Source organism: Conger conger, chromosome 10, assembly GCF_963514075.1.
Source record: "Conger conger chromosome 10, fConCon1.1, whole genome shotgun sequence".
NCBI lineage: Eukaryota > Metazoa > Chordata > Actinopteri > Anguilliformes > Congridae > Conger > Conger conger.
Genome location: NC_083769.1, coordinates 45,820,999 through 45,840,014, shown reverse-complemented (window position 1 = coordinate 45,840,014; position 19,016 = coordinate 45,820,999). Strand labels below are relative to the sequence as shown.

Sequence of the window (19,016 nt, the reverse complement as noted above, 5' to 3'; positions counted from 1 at the left end):
AAAGGGTTACCTGAGTACAGGTAAAACCCGGAACATGTCTTTTGACTTCAGTCCCGTGTTCCAGATTTGGGAGGGCTCAAGGTTTTACTCAGTTATTCAGGCCAATTCTGCTTCATGAGACAGGGCCCCAGTTTTTACGATTTCCTCAATATTAGCCTATATATTAGACCCACAATTGACAAAGCTGTATGTCATATGAATTAACATTTTAATCCAGATTTCTGTGAATAAATAAAATGAGACATTTATATCAGTTTGCATTTATTAAACAAGAAAAAAGATACAAAGCTTTTTGTCATTTTATTTTTCGCTTGGTTTTTCCACAAACTCAGTTTTGTCTTAAAGAATCTTTATATGATACAACAATGCAAGATAAAGGAAAAAATATTTTAATAGATAGACCTATATAATCATTTAATACAGAAAATTGGTTAACAGTTAATATATTTAATATTTACAGAATATTTCATGCTAAGAATTGAAAATGTAGTACAGTACTTGATACAGGACAACACCAGTAAAATAAAATGTGCTCATACAACGACAATAATTAAGGCTTAAATATGTATAAAAAATAACAAATCAAATATTAATATTTAGACGGAGTGAAAGGATTTCAATAGACAAGGTTTTGTTTTAATACATAAACAATGTATCGATTTAGGATTAAATGAGAAATCCAAAAATGGTATCCTCTCTTAAAATGACTTAAAATATAAGAAGGGCATAAGTATATTTATAACAGATGTACGGTTTCCCCACTTACTCCATTAAGGGAGAGAGACAGTGACGAGGCTGGATATGTTGTAGTCGGCATTAGGATACTGAGTCCAGAAAATAGCCAGGCAGCTTTTTTTTTTTTTTTTAAAGCTATTTTGACATGTATACAGTACATGCCAAGGTTCCATCCCTACACTCTGTAGTTCAACCCAGTATATTTCCCAATATATTTCTTCTGTCAAACAATGCAGGCATGTGCCACTGAAGCCGGGAGACACATTTCCTGTACGATTCTTTCAGAGCGATGGTAATATTGTTAGACTTGACAATTTTGGATCCAGGTTTATACAAACTTCACCGTACACACTGCACCTTATAGCATAGGAAAGGTTAGCAAATTTGGTGAAGAGGCGTTTCACACGGTTGCAACAGTGAAGAAGCAGGAAGACGCATTAGCGTTAAATCATCAGCTTTCAAAGAATCTTTTCAAGTCATAAATAACTTTTTTTATTAATTTTTTTACAAAGGAAGGACTTTTGTGGTAATTCCATAAACTTCTGTATGGTGCCAACATCATGTCACGAAACATGAAACATCAAAGTTTGTAATGTCGTTTCACATCCCAGTAATTATTACAAGAATCTTCATCACAATATAATTATATATGTTATATATTTTATATATTATAGTATTAGCTAATATTTTCCCTGCTGTATCCACTGGGACAATGTTGGAGAAGCATTTCTTCAGTGTCCTGTAATAGTTTTTTGTGTGGCTGTGGAGGTTTTCCAGGACCACAGACGGGCCAGGATCTTCAGCCTCTGTGGATGTTCATATCTGAGAGAGCCTCTTAGCATTTCTTGTTTGTTTTTGTCAAGGTGTCAGTCACTTCAAATCATCTTTCAGTATTTTATTGTGTTATAGTCCTCTGAAAAAAATGTAAACTTGTTTTCAGACAAAAGGGAGAGTTTGCGGAAACAAGAAGGTGCTGGATTTATTGGTTGCAGTTGAAATTGTACTTCCCTCTAGGGTCTTTCAGCGAACTTATCCCTGGTTATGGGTATGCACTTTGTTGTACGTCGCCCTGGATAAGAGCGTCTGCCAAATGCCAATAATGTAATTGGTGAGATGCTGAGTATTCTGCTGAATTCATAATTGTTGTGGGGCCACTCCAGTTGGTGATCATGATGCCAAACTGTCAAATGCAGCATGTAGGTGTGATGATACTAATTGTGACTTTTGAACGATAAGATTAGCTTCGATAAACCAGGTGCAACATGAAAGATATATCAGTATTTATATTCCATTTGGTTATCCTTATTAAGTCCAAAGTACATTGTGTGGTTTTGTTTTCCCCGCTGTGTGCCAATTTTTCGCACACCCTCTCCTGATCTCTTTCCCAGTGGCTGCTGAACCGTGAGTCATAAGTGCCCTGTCCTATTGAACTGTGAGAATATTTTGAAAGACAGTTAGGATGCATAAGGAGTGGAGAACTTGCTCCAAAGAGGCACATAAATCAAAAGTAGTTCAGAAGCAACAACCTTACGTTGAAAAAATAACATTTATTATACTACTTTGTAGCTTTAATGTCATATAACATTACCAACCAGTTAGGTGTTTCGTGAAATGATGTTGGCACCATACAGAAGTTTATGGAATTACCACATTTGTTTTACCTTCCTTTGTACTACGTAAAAAAAAAAGTTTTAAAAGTTAATTATGACTTGAAAAGATTATCTGAAAGCTGATGATTTAACGCTAATGCGTCTTCCTGCTTCTTCACTGTTGCAACCGTGTGAAACGCCTCTTCACCAAATTTGCTTAACTTTCCTATGCTATAAGGTGCAGTGTGTACGGTGAAGTTTGTAAAAACCTGGATCCAAAATTGTCAAGTCTAACAATATTACCATCGCTCTGAATGACTTGAATCGGACAGGAAATGTGTCTCCCGGCTTCAGTGGCACATGCCTGCATTGTTTGACAGAAGAAATATATTGGGAAATATACTGGGTTGAACTACAGGGTGTAGGGATGGAGCCTTGGCCTGTATATGTAAGGAGCCTGGTGGCTGGGCTGGATTTGCCAGAGTTGGGTGGGGCTCGGTGTGCAGATGGATCCACGCTGTCAGGTTTGGGGGCGTGACGCAGCTGTTTCCTGTTTGACTAATGGAGTCAGGTTTAAAAGAAGCAGGTAAGGGGCAGACGCGAGAGAGATGCCGGGGTTGAATGTTGGATTCCGCGAACGGAATTTTAACCGGTCGATTATATTTCAGTCCGTTGTGTTTGGGTTTCTTTTCCTTTTTCTTTTCCTGTTTTGGTTTCTTCGAGTTGTGGCGTGCTCTCTGTTTTTTGAATAAATAAAATAAAGCTTTTTGCCCTTTACCCGCTTCGTCCTGAGCTCCTTGTGGTGGGTGGGTTCTGCATAAGAACAATAGGAATCCGTGGAGGGGGCGGGAGTCAGCTGGTGCTTTTCCCGCTCCCATTACATTACATTACATTATTGGCATTTGGCAGACGCTCTTATCCAGAGCGACGTACAACAAAGTGCATACCCATAACCAGGGATAAGTTCGCTGAAAGACCCTAGAGGTAAGTACAATTTCAACTGCAGTACATGCATATACATGTCAAAATAGCTTTTAAAAAAATAAATACAAAATAAATATAAGCTGCCTGGCTATTTTCTGGACTCAGTGTCCTAATGCCAACTACAACATCAGCCTCGTCACTGTCTCTCTCCCTTTATGGAGTAAGTGGGGAAACCGTACATCTCTGTTATAAATATACTTATGCCCTTATATTTTAAGTCATTTTAAGAGAGGATGCCAGTTTTGGATTTCTCATTTAATCCTAAATCGATACATTTATTTTTTATACATATGTAAGCCTTAATTATTGTCGTTGTATGAGCACATTTTATTTTACTGGTGTTGTCCTGTATCAAGTACTGTACTACATTTTCAATTCTTAGCATGAAATATTCTGTAAATATTAAATATATTAACTGTTAACCAATTTTCTATTTTAAATGATTATATAGGTCTAGCTATTAAAATATTTTTTCCTTTGACTTGCATTGTTGTATCATAAAGAGTAATTAAGACAAAACCGAGTTTGTGTCAAAGCCAAGCGAAAAATAAAATGACAAAAAGCTTTGTATCTTTTTTTCTTGTTTAATAAATGCAAACTGATATAAATGTCTCATTTTATTTATTCACAGAAATCTGGATTAAAATGTGTATTCATATGACATACAGCTTTGTCAATTGTGGGTCTAAGATATAGGCTAATATTGAGGAAATCGTAAAATCCAGAAGGATAATCCAGCCACACTCGCCACAAAATATGCTTGTTGAAGTTCTGTCAGGAGGCTCTTTGTGTGTCTACGTAAATGTGTGGTTTCGTACAACTGGGGCCCAGTCTCATGAAGCAGAATTGGCCTGAATAACTGAGTAAAACCTTGAGCCCTCCCAAATCTGGAACACGGCACTGAAGTCAAAAGACATGTTCCGGGTTTAGGTTTAGGTTTATTTATTTAGCACAAATTTTAGTTCAAATCTGTGCAAGGTGGGAGCGAAGCCCTTACAGGCTTGTACAGAGCTCCACACCTAGCCAACACTTATTAGTACATTTTTAGTACATTTAGCGGGCGAAATAAAATGTAGCCAATCCAAATCCAACATAGGATGATACGAGAAAGAAAAGAAAATAGAATGTTTAAGGATTAAACATCAGTTGATACGAGAAAGAAGAAACAGACAACATAGGATGATAATTAAATATAAGATGATATAAGAAAGAAGAAACAGACAACATAGAATGATGATTAAACATAAGATGATATAAGAAAGAAGAAACAGACAACATAGAATGATGATTAAACATAAGATGATATAAGAAAGAAGAAACAGACAACATAGGATGATGATTGAATATATGATGATACGAAAAAGAAGAAACAGACATCATAGGATGATGATTGAACATAGGATGATAAGAGAAAAAAGAAACAGACAACATAGGATGATGACTAAACATGGGATGATACAAGAAGAAGAGAAACAAATAACTGAGATAAATATTGAGTAGCAGTTTAGGTAGACATTAGATATTTTTTCAAATGTTTTTTTAAACACAGTTATGAGGACATAGATCTCAGTTGAGGGCTTAGTTCACTCCACAGCTTTGGGCCTCTAAAGGAAAGATTATACTGGTGTCTTGATGTTTGTGAGCGCGATAGGAATAGATTATTGTTGCTGTGTCTCGTTTGATGTGAATGGACATTGGAGGTGGAAATAAATAGATTCTGAAGGGTGTCTGGAAGTTCATGTTTTCTATACATGAATTTGTGGATGAATATGCATATCTGGTATGTGTTCACTTTTTCAATCGGCAATATGTTATATTTTTTAAAAAGGGGGGCGGATGGTGCATATCTATTTGAGTGGGAGATAAACCTTAAGTATTTCTTCTGTACTGTACGTAGTTTATTGAGATATGTAGGATAGGTCGCTGCCCAGATAATGTTACAGTAATTAATGAAAGGGAACAGGAAGCTATAATATAGAGTAAGATGAGCTGAAGAGTGAACTAAGGGACAAACTTTCCTCAATATGCCCAGCATCCTTGAAGATCTTTTGGTGACTATCAATAATGATGCCTAAGAATTTAGTATGCTGGACTAGATTGATTTCAGCATTATTTATGCGAATTTTGGCTAGTTCTTTTGGGTAGTGTTTATTTATGTTGCAAAAGATCATGAAGTTGCACTTCTTCACATTGAGGGTTAGTTTGTTTCGTTGGAACCATTGCGCTACAATAGATAGTTCATTATTAACAATTCTGATCAGGGAGTGAAAATCATCGTGGGAAGCTATGAGATTTGTGTCATCCGCGAACAGAACTGGAAGGAGATTTGTACATGACATGACCATATCGTTTATATAGATTAAAAATAATAAAGGACCCAGGACTGAGCCCTGGGGGACACCAAATGTGATCTTAGATTTCTTTGAGGAAACACCATTTAGATGGACATATTGCTCTCTATTGACAAGGTAATTGGTTAACAGTTTAAGGGCAGTATCCTTCACTCCATATCTTTTGAGTTTGGCAAGCAGTATAGCATGGCATACCGTGTCAAAGGCTTTGCTTAGATCCAGGAAGACACCAAGGGAAAATTTTTTGTTATCAAGAGCTGATGAGATATAATTAACGAGCTGTATTATGGCATACTCGGTAGAGTATTTTTTACGAAATCCATATTGGTGTTTGTATAATATATTATTTACTGCAAGGTGATTGGATAGTCTAGAATAGATCAGTTTTCCTAAGATTTTAGAGATACAAGGAAGAATTGATATAGGACGGTAGTTACTAAATTCCTTAGAATCACCTGATTTGAATATGGGTATGACTTTTGAGATTTTTAGATCGTGGGGGATGGTGCCAGACAGAAGAGATAAAGAAAGAATAAGAGTAAGAGGTGTGATGATGTGATCAAATGTCTCCTTGATAAGGATACTCTTGATTCCATCATGACCATGAGCTGAGTTCTTTAGAGACATGATGATGTCTCTGACTTCCTGTGAAGTTGGAGGATCGAGATTTTGGAGTGAAGAATACTGACCCCTGATCGAGTCACGAGGATCAACATTAGAGTTCTTAAAGTTAGAGGCAAGTTCAGGACCAACATTTACAAAGAAATCATTGAAACCATTAGCAATATCCGTTGGGTTGGAAAGAGATCCCTTAGTATCATTCATTTCCGTAGGAGTAGCTGATGATTTTTTATTGCGTTTCATAAGATGATTGATGAGGTTCCATGTTGCCTTGATGTCATTTGATGCTAATGTGAATTTATCAGAATATAATTTTTTCTTTGTTTTTCTTACTAGGGTTGTGAATTGGTTTTTACATTTCTTGTATGTTTCAATATTTATGGGGGTGGGGGTTATAATTGATTTCCTATAGAGGTTGTTTTTTTTACGGGATAGCTTCTTTAGTTCATCTGTTATCCATGGTTTTTCTTTAGAGTTATTATTTCTGATTGTTGTCGTAATCAAAGGAAACGATGAATCAAGGGCCAAATTGAGTAATTCAATAAATAATTCATAGGCTTTATTGACATCTTGCATCATGATTTGAAGGCGTCAAAGTTATTTCTCGAGAATTTACGGTATTTAATTGATATATTCAAAGGAGTCATAGGCCTACTATCACTGGAAGATTCATTAAGATGAATGATTTGGAAAACAGGGAGATGATCAGAGACATCGCATATCAAGAGGCCTGAAGTGATCTCAAAATCTATTGAATTAAGGAAAATATGGTCAATAAGTGTAGCTGATGAGTTTGTGATGCGGGAAGGTTTAGTAATTGAAGGAAAAAAATTATAAGAATAGAATACATTTAGGAAGTCAGTTGTAGTTGTGAGATCACCTTTAAGCAAGTTGATATTGAAGTCACCAAGTAGAATACATGTTCCGGGTTTTACCTGTACCCAGTGAAATACCCCGCGTGGACCAGTATTCAAAAACATTTTTGGATTTGATTTCAATAATCAGATGGGATTAAATTCCAAAACTGGGTATTTCAAAACTTGAATCTGTGATCCTGACAATAACAAAATTGGGATAAGGATTTGGTCGTTAAATCCTACCTAGAATCTAGATTTTGAAGGAGGAGATTAGGATAGTTTTGATATGGAAAATCATGCTCGTCTTGATCCCACTGAAAGGGTGGACTCAGGATGGATTCAAGGTTGATTTGGGATCACAATCCTTGCACATTATTAGGAACACAAATCCTTCTATAAAACAGTATCGATTCTAAATGGCCAATAAAGTATTTTCAAGAAGAACCCCACAAAAATAAAAGAAAGAAAGAAAGTTTCGAAAGAAAACTGTAAGCCTTACAAATGTGTAAATGCCTTGGAATATTTTATTTGAAAATATATTGTTATCTATTCTAAAATAATTGCTGCAAAAACAAGATTTTCAAAGTTCCTCAGAAGATACTATACCAGCATCCACATGGACCTGCAACAAAATGTTTTTATTACATTGAATTCTGAAATTAGACTGACTTTTTTGCCTATGTCTTTTGTATTGATGATTCAAATAGGTAAATATAAGTAATATACAAACTCATGCCTGTTTGTCTTAATGAAATGTTGCATTATTTTGACCAACAGATGGTGGCGCGCTGTATCCAAATAATGCTTGTCTGGATTCTGTAAATCGGATCTTGTGCTATCTCGATCAGAATGATTCTATCTGAAAATTATTTGAAAAACGGAGACAGAACCTAGAACATCAATTTTATCTGGGATAGCAAAAACACGATTTCAAAATCTGGTTAATTCTGATCTGAAGAGATCTTAATGAGATTTTAATCTCGAGATTCACAGTTTTGAAATACCTTACTGGGCCCCCGTGATTTGCAATAAGCCCCCGTTGTTGTGGAACAATCTTCGGCAATACTTTACACAGAATCCCTTCAGATGAAACGTTCACCATATTTAAATTGCCTGAACATGCCACACAGGATTGACTGACGGTGATAACTGATTCCTGCATTATTTCCTTTGCTGACAGTTCCACACCTTTGCGATGCTAAATCTTGGCCACAGGTTTTATTTACAAGTGTAAACGACATTTAGCACAACTATATTTGTATGCTACGCATATGCCACTTTATTTCACTTCTGACGTATCAGATAATCATTCAATGAAAAGAAAATTCCTGTTAAAACATGGAACGAGAAAAGGCTTTTAGCAACGACGCGTTCACTTATTGGATGAGAGTACATTCGGGGGGTGTCCGCCGAAATGCTCCTGGTCCGCTTTTCTTGCTGCACCGTTGTGTCAGGCTACGGATTTCAGTCTAATGGTTACCGCTTATGTGTACTTTGTTTGCTGTTCTTTTTTTTTTTTTTTCGTTTTCAAAATGTTCCCACTTGTTTTCTCATTCAAAGACGCATCTATTTCAGGTAAGTAGCTGCTCTAAAGTTGCTATACATACGTACGTACGTATACGTCTAGCTACGTATTTAGGACTCCGAGCGAGCCTATATAGAATTATTAGGTCATTTCTGCCTTACAATGTGGCCGAATTGTGTGTTTTTCCCCCTTGCTTTTTTCTCTTATTTTTCCCATTTGCTTTCCCGAAGAAAAAAAAAAAGGGGGGGGGGGGGGGGGAACTACGTGTCTCTTTTTTTTTCACAGGATCTCTGGGCCAGCCCAGAACGTTCCGGGCTCAAGGAGTCAGAGATTGAAAACACGTGTCTACTACAACTTGTGGATTTGTTTTAATGACTGTTGTAGGATGCTTTATTTGTATAAGTTCGCGTGATATTTTCCCTTCTGTTTCCCAAACTATCCTATATCTGATTAAGTATTTCTGTTTTTTTTCTTCGCAGCCTCAAATGAACTTCATCTCGAAGGTCGGTACAATGAGGTGAGTGAAACGTCTTCAACAGGCGACCTTGGTAGAATTTCTCTAAGGCGACTGTGCATGATTCTGCGATCACATCCAGTTTTTAGTGGTCACACATTGTCTACTTGGAGCGAGGGAACAAAAAAAATGTTTTCTGGTTTCTGGTGAATCGCATTTGCGTAAATATTATCCTACAATCAGATTAAGATTGCATTTTTCTATAAGCACGACGTGTTCCTGCGGTATATGAATCGTGAATCGGATTCAAAATATACTTATAAATTATATAAATTATCCAACTTTCACAAACAATTGCTTCTCTTTTGGTCAATCTATAAACACAATTTTTCTTCCCAGCGATTATATAGTGTAATATGTATGTATTTGGACAGTGGTGCACTGTCTGTTCTGACTTTGACCTTTAATTTGATTGTATACGCATCCATATTGGGTGAACCGTGTAGGAATTACTTTTTTATGCCTGCACCAAAGAAGCGAATACACTCGACTAATAAGAAACGGCCGATAAGCCAACTGTCCAATTACTTTAGTCCGCTAAAATGGAGGGACTATGTATAAAAATGGATGTGATTCCTTCACGGATCACCCAATAAGGATGTAAATATCCTCAAATTACAGGTGACAGTGGTCTCTTTAACCTCATATTCACCGTTTCATTTTGAATCCAACCTGCTGGAGTACAGAGGCAAAAGGATAGCAATTGCACCACTGTTCAAATACTGCTCTGTATATGGAATAACAGGGACATTTTATATTTAAAAAAATTACTGTTTCATGGAAAATGTTTCTCTAGCAGCATAATGTTGGTGAACCAGCTTTTTAGAATTTCTGAATCCTTATGGATGTTTAATACCCCGGTTAACCTGGAGGAATTTGCTATGGTTTCAGATGCTATTCCCACTGGGGGTGTGATGCTCTTTAGGGATGTAGCCTCAAATAGCCTGGATTGCTCGGATATGCTTTTGTGCACAATTTAAATGAAATGATCTCAGCATACAAGCTTTATTTCAGAATGATGTAGTAGGCACTGGATACGTACATATCAAATTATTGGGGAATTATGTAAGATTCACCGATCTCATTTGGGGAAAAAGATTTGGAATTTACCCTCTAAATATGATTAACAAGTAAAATTCTAAATAATACTCAAATTGTATTGCTGCAATTTAACAAAATAATTCTGGAAATTCTTGTCAAAAATTTGTACTTTTAAATCATACAGACTGTGATTTTACACTTTGATTTTTACACAATTTGAAGATTTCATATTTATACATCTAAATTTAGCCAAAGCAAACCACTGTTCAGAAAGAAACCAAATGGCAGCCGACATCTAAATATTTTTCTCATCATTTTCAAATCAATAATGATCTAGTTCTATGCTGTAAACACCTTCTCAGACATCGTAGGAGCAAACCGTACTACATCAGTCAGTTTGCCCTAGGTTTGCAACAGGATGCTCAATGCACCACCGTTTCTGTTTAAATAAACGTTTATTTCTTTATTTCTGTTGCACTTTTCTTTTTTCCTCTTTTGGGTTTGAACAGTATTTGGTTGAAGTTGAAAAATATCATTTTGTTTCTGAACGTTTTGTTGTTTTAAAAATCTGATTTGACAGGAATGCACATTTTTACCTGCTGGTTGTAGATTTGGAGTCCTGGTCCTGCTTGGCATTATTTATAAATTCATGCATACTTTTAATTGTTTTGCACAGGCAACATTGTTGCTTTTCATATGACACTGATTTCACAAGCAAAATGATTATTTTTACATATTTACTCCATAATGGCAGTAGTATGACACAATAACACAGCACAAGTAATATTGGCTACTCTTGTGAATGTACGTTATGCAATATAATGCCTCACAATCCTTTGATTAAATCTTTCTTCTTTTTCAGACTGCTTCATCGTTTGGGACTCGGCATATTGTGTGGTCTTCTGTTACTGTTTGTGTTTGTGAGGTAGGAATGTCTCCTTCACCAGGCAAGAATAAACAGAAACAGCCTGAGGTAAAGAATCAAAATGTCACATTACAGAATTCAGAATGACAATGTGCACACTTTCATGAATTTATTTATTTGTAAATTTTTAAGTGGACTGTATCCAATTTATAAATTTTTGTTGCTGTTTCGTTCTGTTGCTGTAATGTGATTCTCGAAACATCTCTCACAAAGTCAATGGACAGCATTGCATAGCTCGGGTCATTCTGAGATGGCGCATACATTTCATTATTTCATTGAATCTCTTAGGTTAGCATATTGCAGCTACATACACCAGTACTGCTGGACATTACCACGTAGCAGCAGTTGTACACTCGTGTATAGCAGTTTGCACTTTGTTTTTGAAAGGCAATTTATTTTTGTATGAGGAATACTTTGTTTTTTCTTCTTAAAGACAAGGTGAAATCAAAATTCACTTTTTCCTGAATTTGGTCAATTTTTCATAACCATATGAACGTATCTGAAAGTATGCTTAAAAAGTACAATAAAATTTTAGTGCTTCTGTATTTTCACTGTAGTATACGTCATAATTGTGGAAGCTAGTGCTCGGCAAACTCCTGTTTCAGCTTATCTTTCAAGGTACATCTTTAACAGGCAGCCTTTTAGTTGTGTCTTAAAGGGGAAAGAACTTACATGTAACTACTTACAAACATAAAATGTTGCAGGAAAAAGTCACGATTCATCAGGGAAAACTATAAGATGTCCCTTATATTTTGAAGTTTGAAATTTGATGAAGCAAACGTGTCTGTTGTAATGTTCAGGTTTTCTGAAAGCCCTCTGAGGAAATATCAGCTTCCTTCTGCTGCAAAGCCAGAACCCAGAGACCATGTAGACACCTCCCTGGATCTCAGGTGAGTCACATGAACAGTACTGTGTGTGTTCAGCCGTTATTTTTTCAACGGAATAATGTTTGTTATTCATTAACTTGTGACCCTGGGCAGTTCCTTTATGGTGAACAGGTAAGGTTGTATTCTTTGCTTTATTCAGACAGGTAGAAAACATCGGTGCCATCGTCTGGATCATTCAGTTTCTTTAGTGCGGAAACGGAAAGACCCAGTGTACCAAATACGCTGCCAATTTAAACAAAACATAGGGTCACCTTGGAGTGAGGTGTGGGCAATGTTATCTTCATATATATAACCTTGTGACCACACAGACAAGCTCAGACATCTGTGATGAAATATTATTCAGGTTACAGAATGATGCCTTGTCAATATTACCCTTTTTTACCCCCCCATTTTGTCCCTCTTCTCAGCTCCCGAACCGATGTGACGACATCAACGGACTGGGGAGCTCCCATTTTGTGGGACGGGATGTTTGATCCTGACACCTACGACAAGTATCACCAAAAAATGGGCACCTCTGTGGCACTGACTGTGTTCGCCGTCGGGAGGTGAGTGCTGTTTGTGACACGTTCGGGCCTCTCCTGTCTGCTGTCCACAAGTCCACCCGTTGAGCTGAATCTAGTGTCTTCCCCTGACGGAGCCCCTGATATCACACCATTCAGAGCAGAACACAAGCTTGTTTGCGCCTTCTTAAATCTATAGTGGAGGTGGTGGCAGTGAACGTTGATAAATACAAGTTCTTGGCGGACATTTTAATTTATTGCTGATTTGTTTAACACAATGCAGCACAGCTTGCTGTAATTTGTCCTATGCACCAAATTCAGTGGTAATTGAATGATTAACAGAGGTGTTTGCTGCAATTAATTGAATTATTTTACTGGCTTGATCCTGAATCAAAATAAGAAAAATCAACTGATGGAGGACTGAAATACGTGAGGGATCAATGAGATGATTGAACAAAAGTTGTTGGAAAGAGTTTGATAATATAAATAATTTGCTATTTAGCTGACGCTTTCATCCAAAGTGACGTACAGTTGATTAGACTAAGCAGGGGACAAGTCAGGGTTCATGGCTACACTGCTTGACCTTAGAAGTACAAGCTTCTATCTGTATTCTGAGTGGTTTTGAGATATGGAGCTTCAAAGATTCCAAAGTGAATGGGCTACAAGCAGATGCCTATTAAATTGAACATTTTTTCATACCTTTAAAAAGCTATTTTGTGTAAAACCTCCGACATATATGCCCTATAAACAACATATTAATAGGCTGCCCATAATATTAATGTTTGATAATGTTGGGGGGAGAGGGATGGGGTTGTCTTGAGTTCATGGGCCCAGGTTGCAGTTTTAATAGATGGGTTTTTCAGTGTGTCAGAAGATGGCGGGTAACTATTCTAAGAGAAATGAGGAACTTCCGACACTGCATACGTAACACTCTGCTGTGTATTTCTGTGTGCCTTTTTAACAGATATCTGGAAGCGTACCTGATGGATCTGCTGTCCTCAGCGGAACTCCACTTCATGGAGGGTTTACCGGTGACGTACTACGTGTTCACCGACGCCCCAGAGAACGTGCCGGGGCTCCAGCTGAAGACTGGCCGGGCCCTGGAGATCATCAAGATCAAGAGGCACGAGCGCTGGGAGGACATCTCCATGATGCGCATGAAGACCCTCGCGGACGCCATCCAGACACGCATCCGTCACGGCCACCGGTACGTCTTCTGCCTGGACGTGGACATGGTCTTCGCCGGTCGCTTCGGCTCGGAGGCACTCGGGGAGTCGGTTGCCCTGCAGCACTCCTCCTTCTACAACACCCCCAAGGTAAGGTACACCTACGACCGCAACCCCAACTCCACGGCCTGCATGGAGACTGGGGACCTGTACTACCACGCGGCCGTGTTCGGGGGCACGTGGGAGTCCGTGGTGAACCTGACCGAGAGCTGTCACCGGGGCATAATGACGGACAAGAGGAACGGGGTGCAGGCTCTGTGGCACGACGAGAGCCACCTCAACAAGTACTTCTGGCTCAACAAGCCCAGTAGAGTGCTCTCGCCAGAGTACGGCTGGAATCCCCTCAACGGGCCCAGCCGAGAGATACACGTCAAGCGGCTGCTCTGGGCTGAGAAACACTACAGCAGACTCAGGACCTAGAGGTACCATGGACCAAAAATAAAACAAAAATAAAACCTTTTTATGCGCGATATATCAGGAAACAATTGCACATTTACAACATGCAGTACTAACTTATTTTTGGCACGATTATGTTGTGTGAAGTTTTACTCACAAAAAAACAGTTTTAAAAGTGTGAAAAAATGCAAAAATGTATCTGCTTGGAGCCGATTCACTTTGGAATCTTTGAAGCTCAATATATCAAAACCACTCAGGACACAGAGCCTTATCCTGTAACTCCAAGATCACAAAATATTTTGCCCCAATTAAAAAAAATGATTTCAGTTATCAGCACAGAACTGTAAAACTTGCAAAAAATGCTAAACATTTCCGGCCATTTGTCACGGATGTTTGAATTGAATTCGTAAAACTGTCTTTTCTCTGTGGGCAGAGAGGTAGTGGGGGTGACTTCAGGAAATAGCAAAGCGCTAAGTCACTGCGGGGAATGCTATCGTTTCGTTAAAAGGTCCGTTCTGTATTTACATTTTCATTGACTTGCCAATGAGCAATGAGCTCTGGTGCAGTTCCCTAGCAACGCAATTAAAGATTGCAAAAAACAAAAAACCACTTGCCTACTTGGAAGTTAGCCGGGCTACTTTGTTCAACTTCCCAGTCCTTCCCATGTTAATTTTAACATCGTCCGGAAATTCCAATGGCTGCCTCGAAGCTAAACGACTTGTTAGAAAAATCTATTTAAATAAAAACTGGTTGTATGCTTTACAAATTGGTAAACAGCGAAGAAATGTAGGCCTAATGTAGGGCTTTACCATCCAAAATACCAGAATGTAGTATTTCAACAGGAAACATCTGGCTGGAAATGGTCTGGCCTTAAAACACCCAGTTCCCTTCATGGGGTTATTACGACTGGATCATTGACAATATCAATTTTAGTATGCCTGTGTCTGAACCCAGGAGAGGAATAAAATTCTAATTCCATCCATTTCATGTTGCAACCACACCCACTTTATGCTTGTAACTATCAAGATTTCTTAAAACTTCAAACAGTGGCTTATTGTGGTTTGAGACAAACAAGATTTTAATTACATGAATACATACACAAGGCCACCTTTTGTTGCAGTTTGTGATGTCTTATCAGCTATGGTGTTTTCCATTCGAAGCGCAGTTAATGGCTTTAAATCTCTTATTTTCCTTAAAGTATTTTGTGGAATTGTTAATTGCATTGCTAATTTAAATGTTTTTATATTTATTACGACTTACAGAGTAGGGGAGAGCTGGGTAAGTTGTCACGCTGTTCATTCCTCTAACACTCGTCACTTCCTCAAAAAATGTTAATGCGGCAGCCTGCAGCGTAGTGGTTAAGACTGGGACCCGCAAGGTGTAGCCACAGTGAGATCCACACAGCCGTTGGGCCCTTGAGCAAGGCCCTTAACCCCTCATTGCTCCTATTTAGTCTACTTTGGTCAACTTCCTGTTTTTTGTGGTCAAAGCCATAGATACAGAAACGTAGATACCTCATTGACCCCTGCTCTGTGTCGTCGCTTTGAATGTGATAATCAAAATATACATTATAACTATCCAAAGTAATATTCTTATCGGCCTAGGTAACTATAGCTGTGAAATAACTGTAGTGGAGTAATACTGCATTTGGGTAATAACCGCATATTTGATTTAGCTGTCCCTGTGGCTAATACCACCACAAAGGTAGAGAGTCAAAGGTAGAGACACACCGGTCAGGTATCCTGTTTGGGTGGGGGTCTAGAAACTGATGCTATTTTTTAATAGTCTTAGAATAAAGTCCGGTCTGGTCGGAGTATCCTAATCTTACTAAATTGAATTTACGAGCAGGAAATACAACATCTACTGAGAATTAAAAGAGTGATCACAGCGTTATTGTGGTTAATTACAGTCATGCTGGTGGCACTTGGACCAGCCCAGCAGACCCTATAAAACAATCTCCAGTCGACACAGTAATGAGTCTCTAACCACCACCCATGATTGCTCCAAACTTGAGTCCAGCTAGAAGGGAGTGTGCTTAAAGGAAGACTCATTTGCACTGCAGTCCGCAAACCAAACGTCCAGAAAGGGAATAGATCTGGAGGATTTCCTTATTATACTCAAATATGACTAGCATTTTTCCAAATAGTCTACTCCACAGATATGACCTATGACTGACTGCTGACCACCCAGATATAGCTGCCACGCAGATGCGCGTGCTCGAACGCGGTATCTACGTTTCTATATCTATGGTCAAACTAATCACATGTGATTATTTTTCACCTTCAAAAGTAATAAAATGGCACTACACATTTTATGTAATAAAACTCTTTTTCTAGGAGTGTTGAAACGAAATGTGAGAAAACAGTGAAAAGTGTGACAATATGCCGTCCTCTCTCCTATTTAAGAAGAATTTTATGTTCTGTCCTGTGGATTTTCAGTGCTGTATCTAGGTTTGGACTACAGTGATTTCTTGTAATGTAATTTAATGTATTATAATGAATTCTTAAACAATCTTGAAATGGGAATTGATTTGTGATGAATATAAATCAATCATTTGATGATGTACAATACTGTGCAAAGGTTTTAGGCAGGTGTGAAAAAATGCTGTAAAGTAAGAATGCTTTCAAAAATAGAAATATTAATAGTTTATTTTTATCAATTAACAAAATGCAAAGTGAGTGAACAGAAGAAAAATCTAAATCAATTCAATATTTGGTGTGACCACCCTTTGCCTTCAAACCAGCATCAGTTCTTCTAGGTACACTTCGAAGTGGTGTGTGATTAACCAATTATACCAAACAGGAGCCAATGACCCTCAATTTAATATGTTTGTTGAAAGACAATAATTAACTGAAACAGAAACAGCTGTGTAGGAGGGTTAAAACTGGGTGAGGAACAGGCAAACTCTGCTTCCAAGGTGAGGTTACTGAAGACAGTTTAATGTCAGAAGTCATACACCATGGCAAGACTGAGCATAGCAACAAGACACACGGTAGTTATACTGCATCAGTAAGGTCTCTCTCAGGCAGAAATTTCAAGGCAGACAGGGGTTTCCAGATGTGCTGTCCAAGCTCTGTTGAAGAAGCACAAAGAAACGGGCAACATTGAGGACCGTAGATGCAGTGGTCGGTCAAGGAAACTTAATGCAGCAGATGAAAGACACATCATGCTTACTTCCCTTCCCAATTGGAAGATGTCCAGCAGTGCCATCAGCTCAGAATTGGCAGAAACCAGTGGAGCCCAGGTACATCTATTGTGCTGGTCAGAAGTGCAGAAGTCTTCATGGAAGAATTGCAGCTAAAAAGCCATACCTCCGACATGGAAACAAGGCCAATGACTGAACTATGCATGAAAACACAGGAACTGGGGTGCAGAAAAATAGCAGCAGGTTCTCTGGGCTGATGAGTCAATGTGAAATATTTGGCTGTAGTAGAAGGCAGTTTGTTCACCGAAGGGCTGGAGAGCGGTACAAGAATGAGTGTCTGCAGGCAACAGTGAAGCATGGTGGAGGTTCCTTGCAAGTTTGAGGCTGCATTTCTGCAAATGGAGTTGGGGATTTGTTCAGAATGAATGGTCTCCTCAATGCTGAGATACTTATCCAGGCAGATAATTATCCATCATGCAATACCATCAGGGAGGCATCTGATTGGCCCCAAATGTATTCTGCAGCAGGACAACCCCAAATATACAGCCAATGTCATTAAGAACTATCTTCAGCATAAAGAAGAACAAGGAGTCCTGGAAGTGATGGTATGGCCCCCACAGAGCCCTGATCTCAACATCATTGAGTCTGTCTGGGATTACATGAAGAGACAAGCATTTGAGGCTGCCTAAATCCACAGAAGAACTGTGACTAGTTCTCTTAAGATTTTTGGAATAACCTACCTGCCAAGTTCCTTCAAAAACATTGTGCAAGTATACCGAGAAGAATTGATGCCGTTTTGAAGGCAAAGGGTGGTCACACCAAATATTGATTTGATTTTGATTTTTCTTATGTTCATTTACTTCTTCTGTTTATGCATTTTGTTCATTGATAGAAATGTTAATAGTTTATTTTTAATTTTTAAGTAATTATTCTTTTACAGCATTTTTTCACACCTGCCTAAAACTTTTGCACAGCACTGTATGTGTGAAGATGTGCACTGTGCTTCTGTGTCCACTATGGCCACATTTCCTTGTAATGAGTAAGTGAATTAAAGGTAATCAAATTTGTGTGTTGACAACTTTAATCTGTAGAGCCTCTCTACTATTCTGTATCTCCACCACTGGAAGCTGGAATGGACAAAGTGATTATCTCTCGGCTCTGGAACATGGAGTAACCCGTTTCCTTTTCGGAGATAGAGAAGTATGGCTGGTATAGGAGTGTCAACCTTTGACCTTTCGTTGCTCTGAATAAGAGTCTACTAAATGCCTGTAATGTAATGTAAAAAAAATATATTTATGTTATTTATGTTATCAGGTGATTATGGCAATGGTTGCCATTTAAAATGTTCTTGTGTAATAAACCAGACACACTGTGGAATATAATGATACTGAATAATGGGAAAATAAAATGATTGTGAATTAAATTGCAGTGTAAGGGCTTGGTTTGTCTGGGTGAGAAAGACATGAGTGAGTGTACAGCTGATACTGTAGTTCTTTTCTCCAATTTCTTCAATCTGGTTTTAAATGGTTATTAATCATAATTATTCTCTGGTTGGTTTTCTGGCTTTCTTGATCTGTACATACCACTGCCTACTGTAATGGAGTCTCCTATTGTAAGTGAAATTAACTACCTGGTGGTTCAGATTAACTTGAGGTTTCTAGCATCAACAGTGACTAATCACTCAGTAAATAATTTCAGTAATGGCAGCATATGTATTGTA

General features: G+C 38.2%; 1 protein-coding gene across 2 annotated transcripts; it reads left to right on the top strand.

Moving 5' to 3' along the window:
* Nucleotides 1-8,637: 8,637 nt before the first annotated feature.
* LOC133139035 (alpha-1,3-galactosyltransferase 2-like) lies at nucleotides 8,638-18,688 on the top strand. Of its 2 annotated transcripts, XM_061258278.1 has the most exons (6): nucleotides 8,638-8,712; nucleotides 9,142-9,179; nucleotides 11,080-11,142; nucleotides 11,943-12,032; nucleotides 12,437-12,574; nucleotides 13,494-18,688. In XM_061258278.1, exons 2-6 carry the CDS (start codon nucleotides 9,148-9,150, stop codon nucleotides 14,173-14,175), a joined length of 1,005 nt encoding a protein of 334 aa, XP_061114262.1. In that variant the 5' UTR covers nucleotides 8,638-8,712; nucleotides 9,142-9,147; the 3' UTR covers nucleotides 14,176-18,688. The 2 variants fall into 2 exon arrangements, with proteins under 2 accessions (XP_061114262.1, XP_061114263.1); XM_061258279.1 differs by lacking the exon at nucleotides 8,638-8,712 and having other exon boundaries at nucleotides 9,059-9,179.
* The last annotated feature ends 328 nt before the right edge of the window (nucleotides 18,689-19,016 follow it).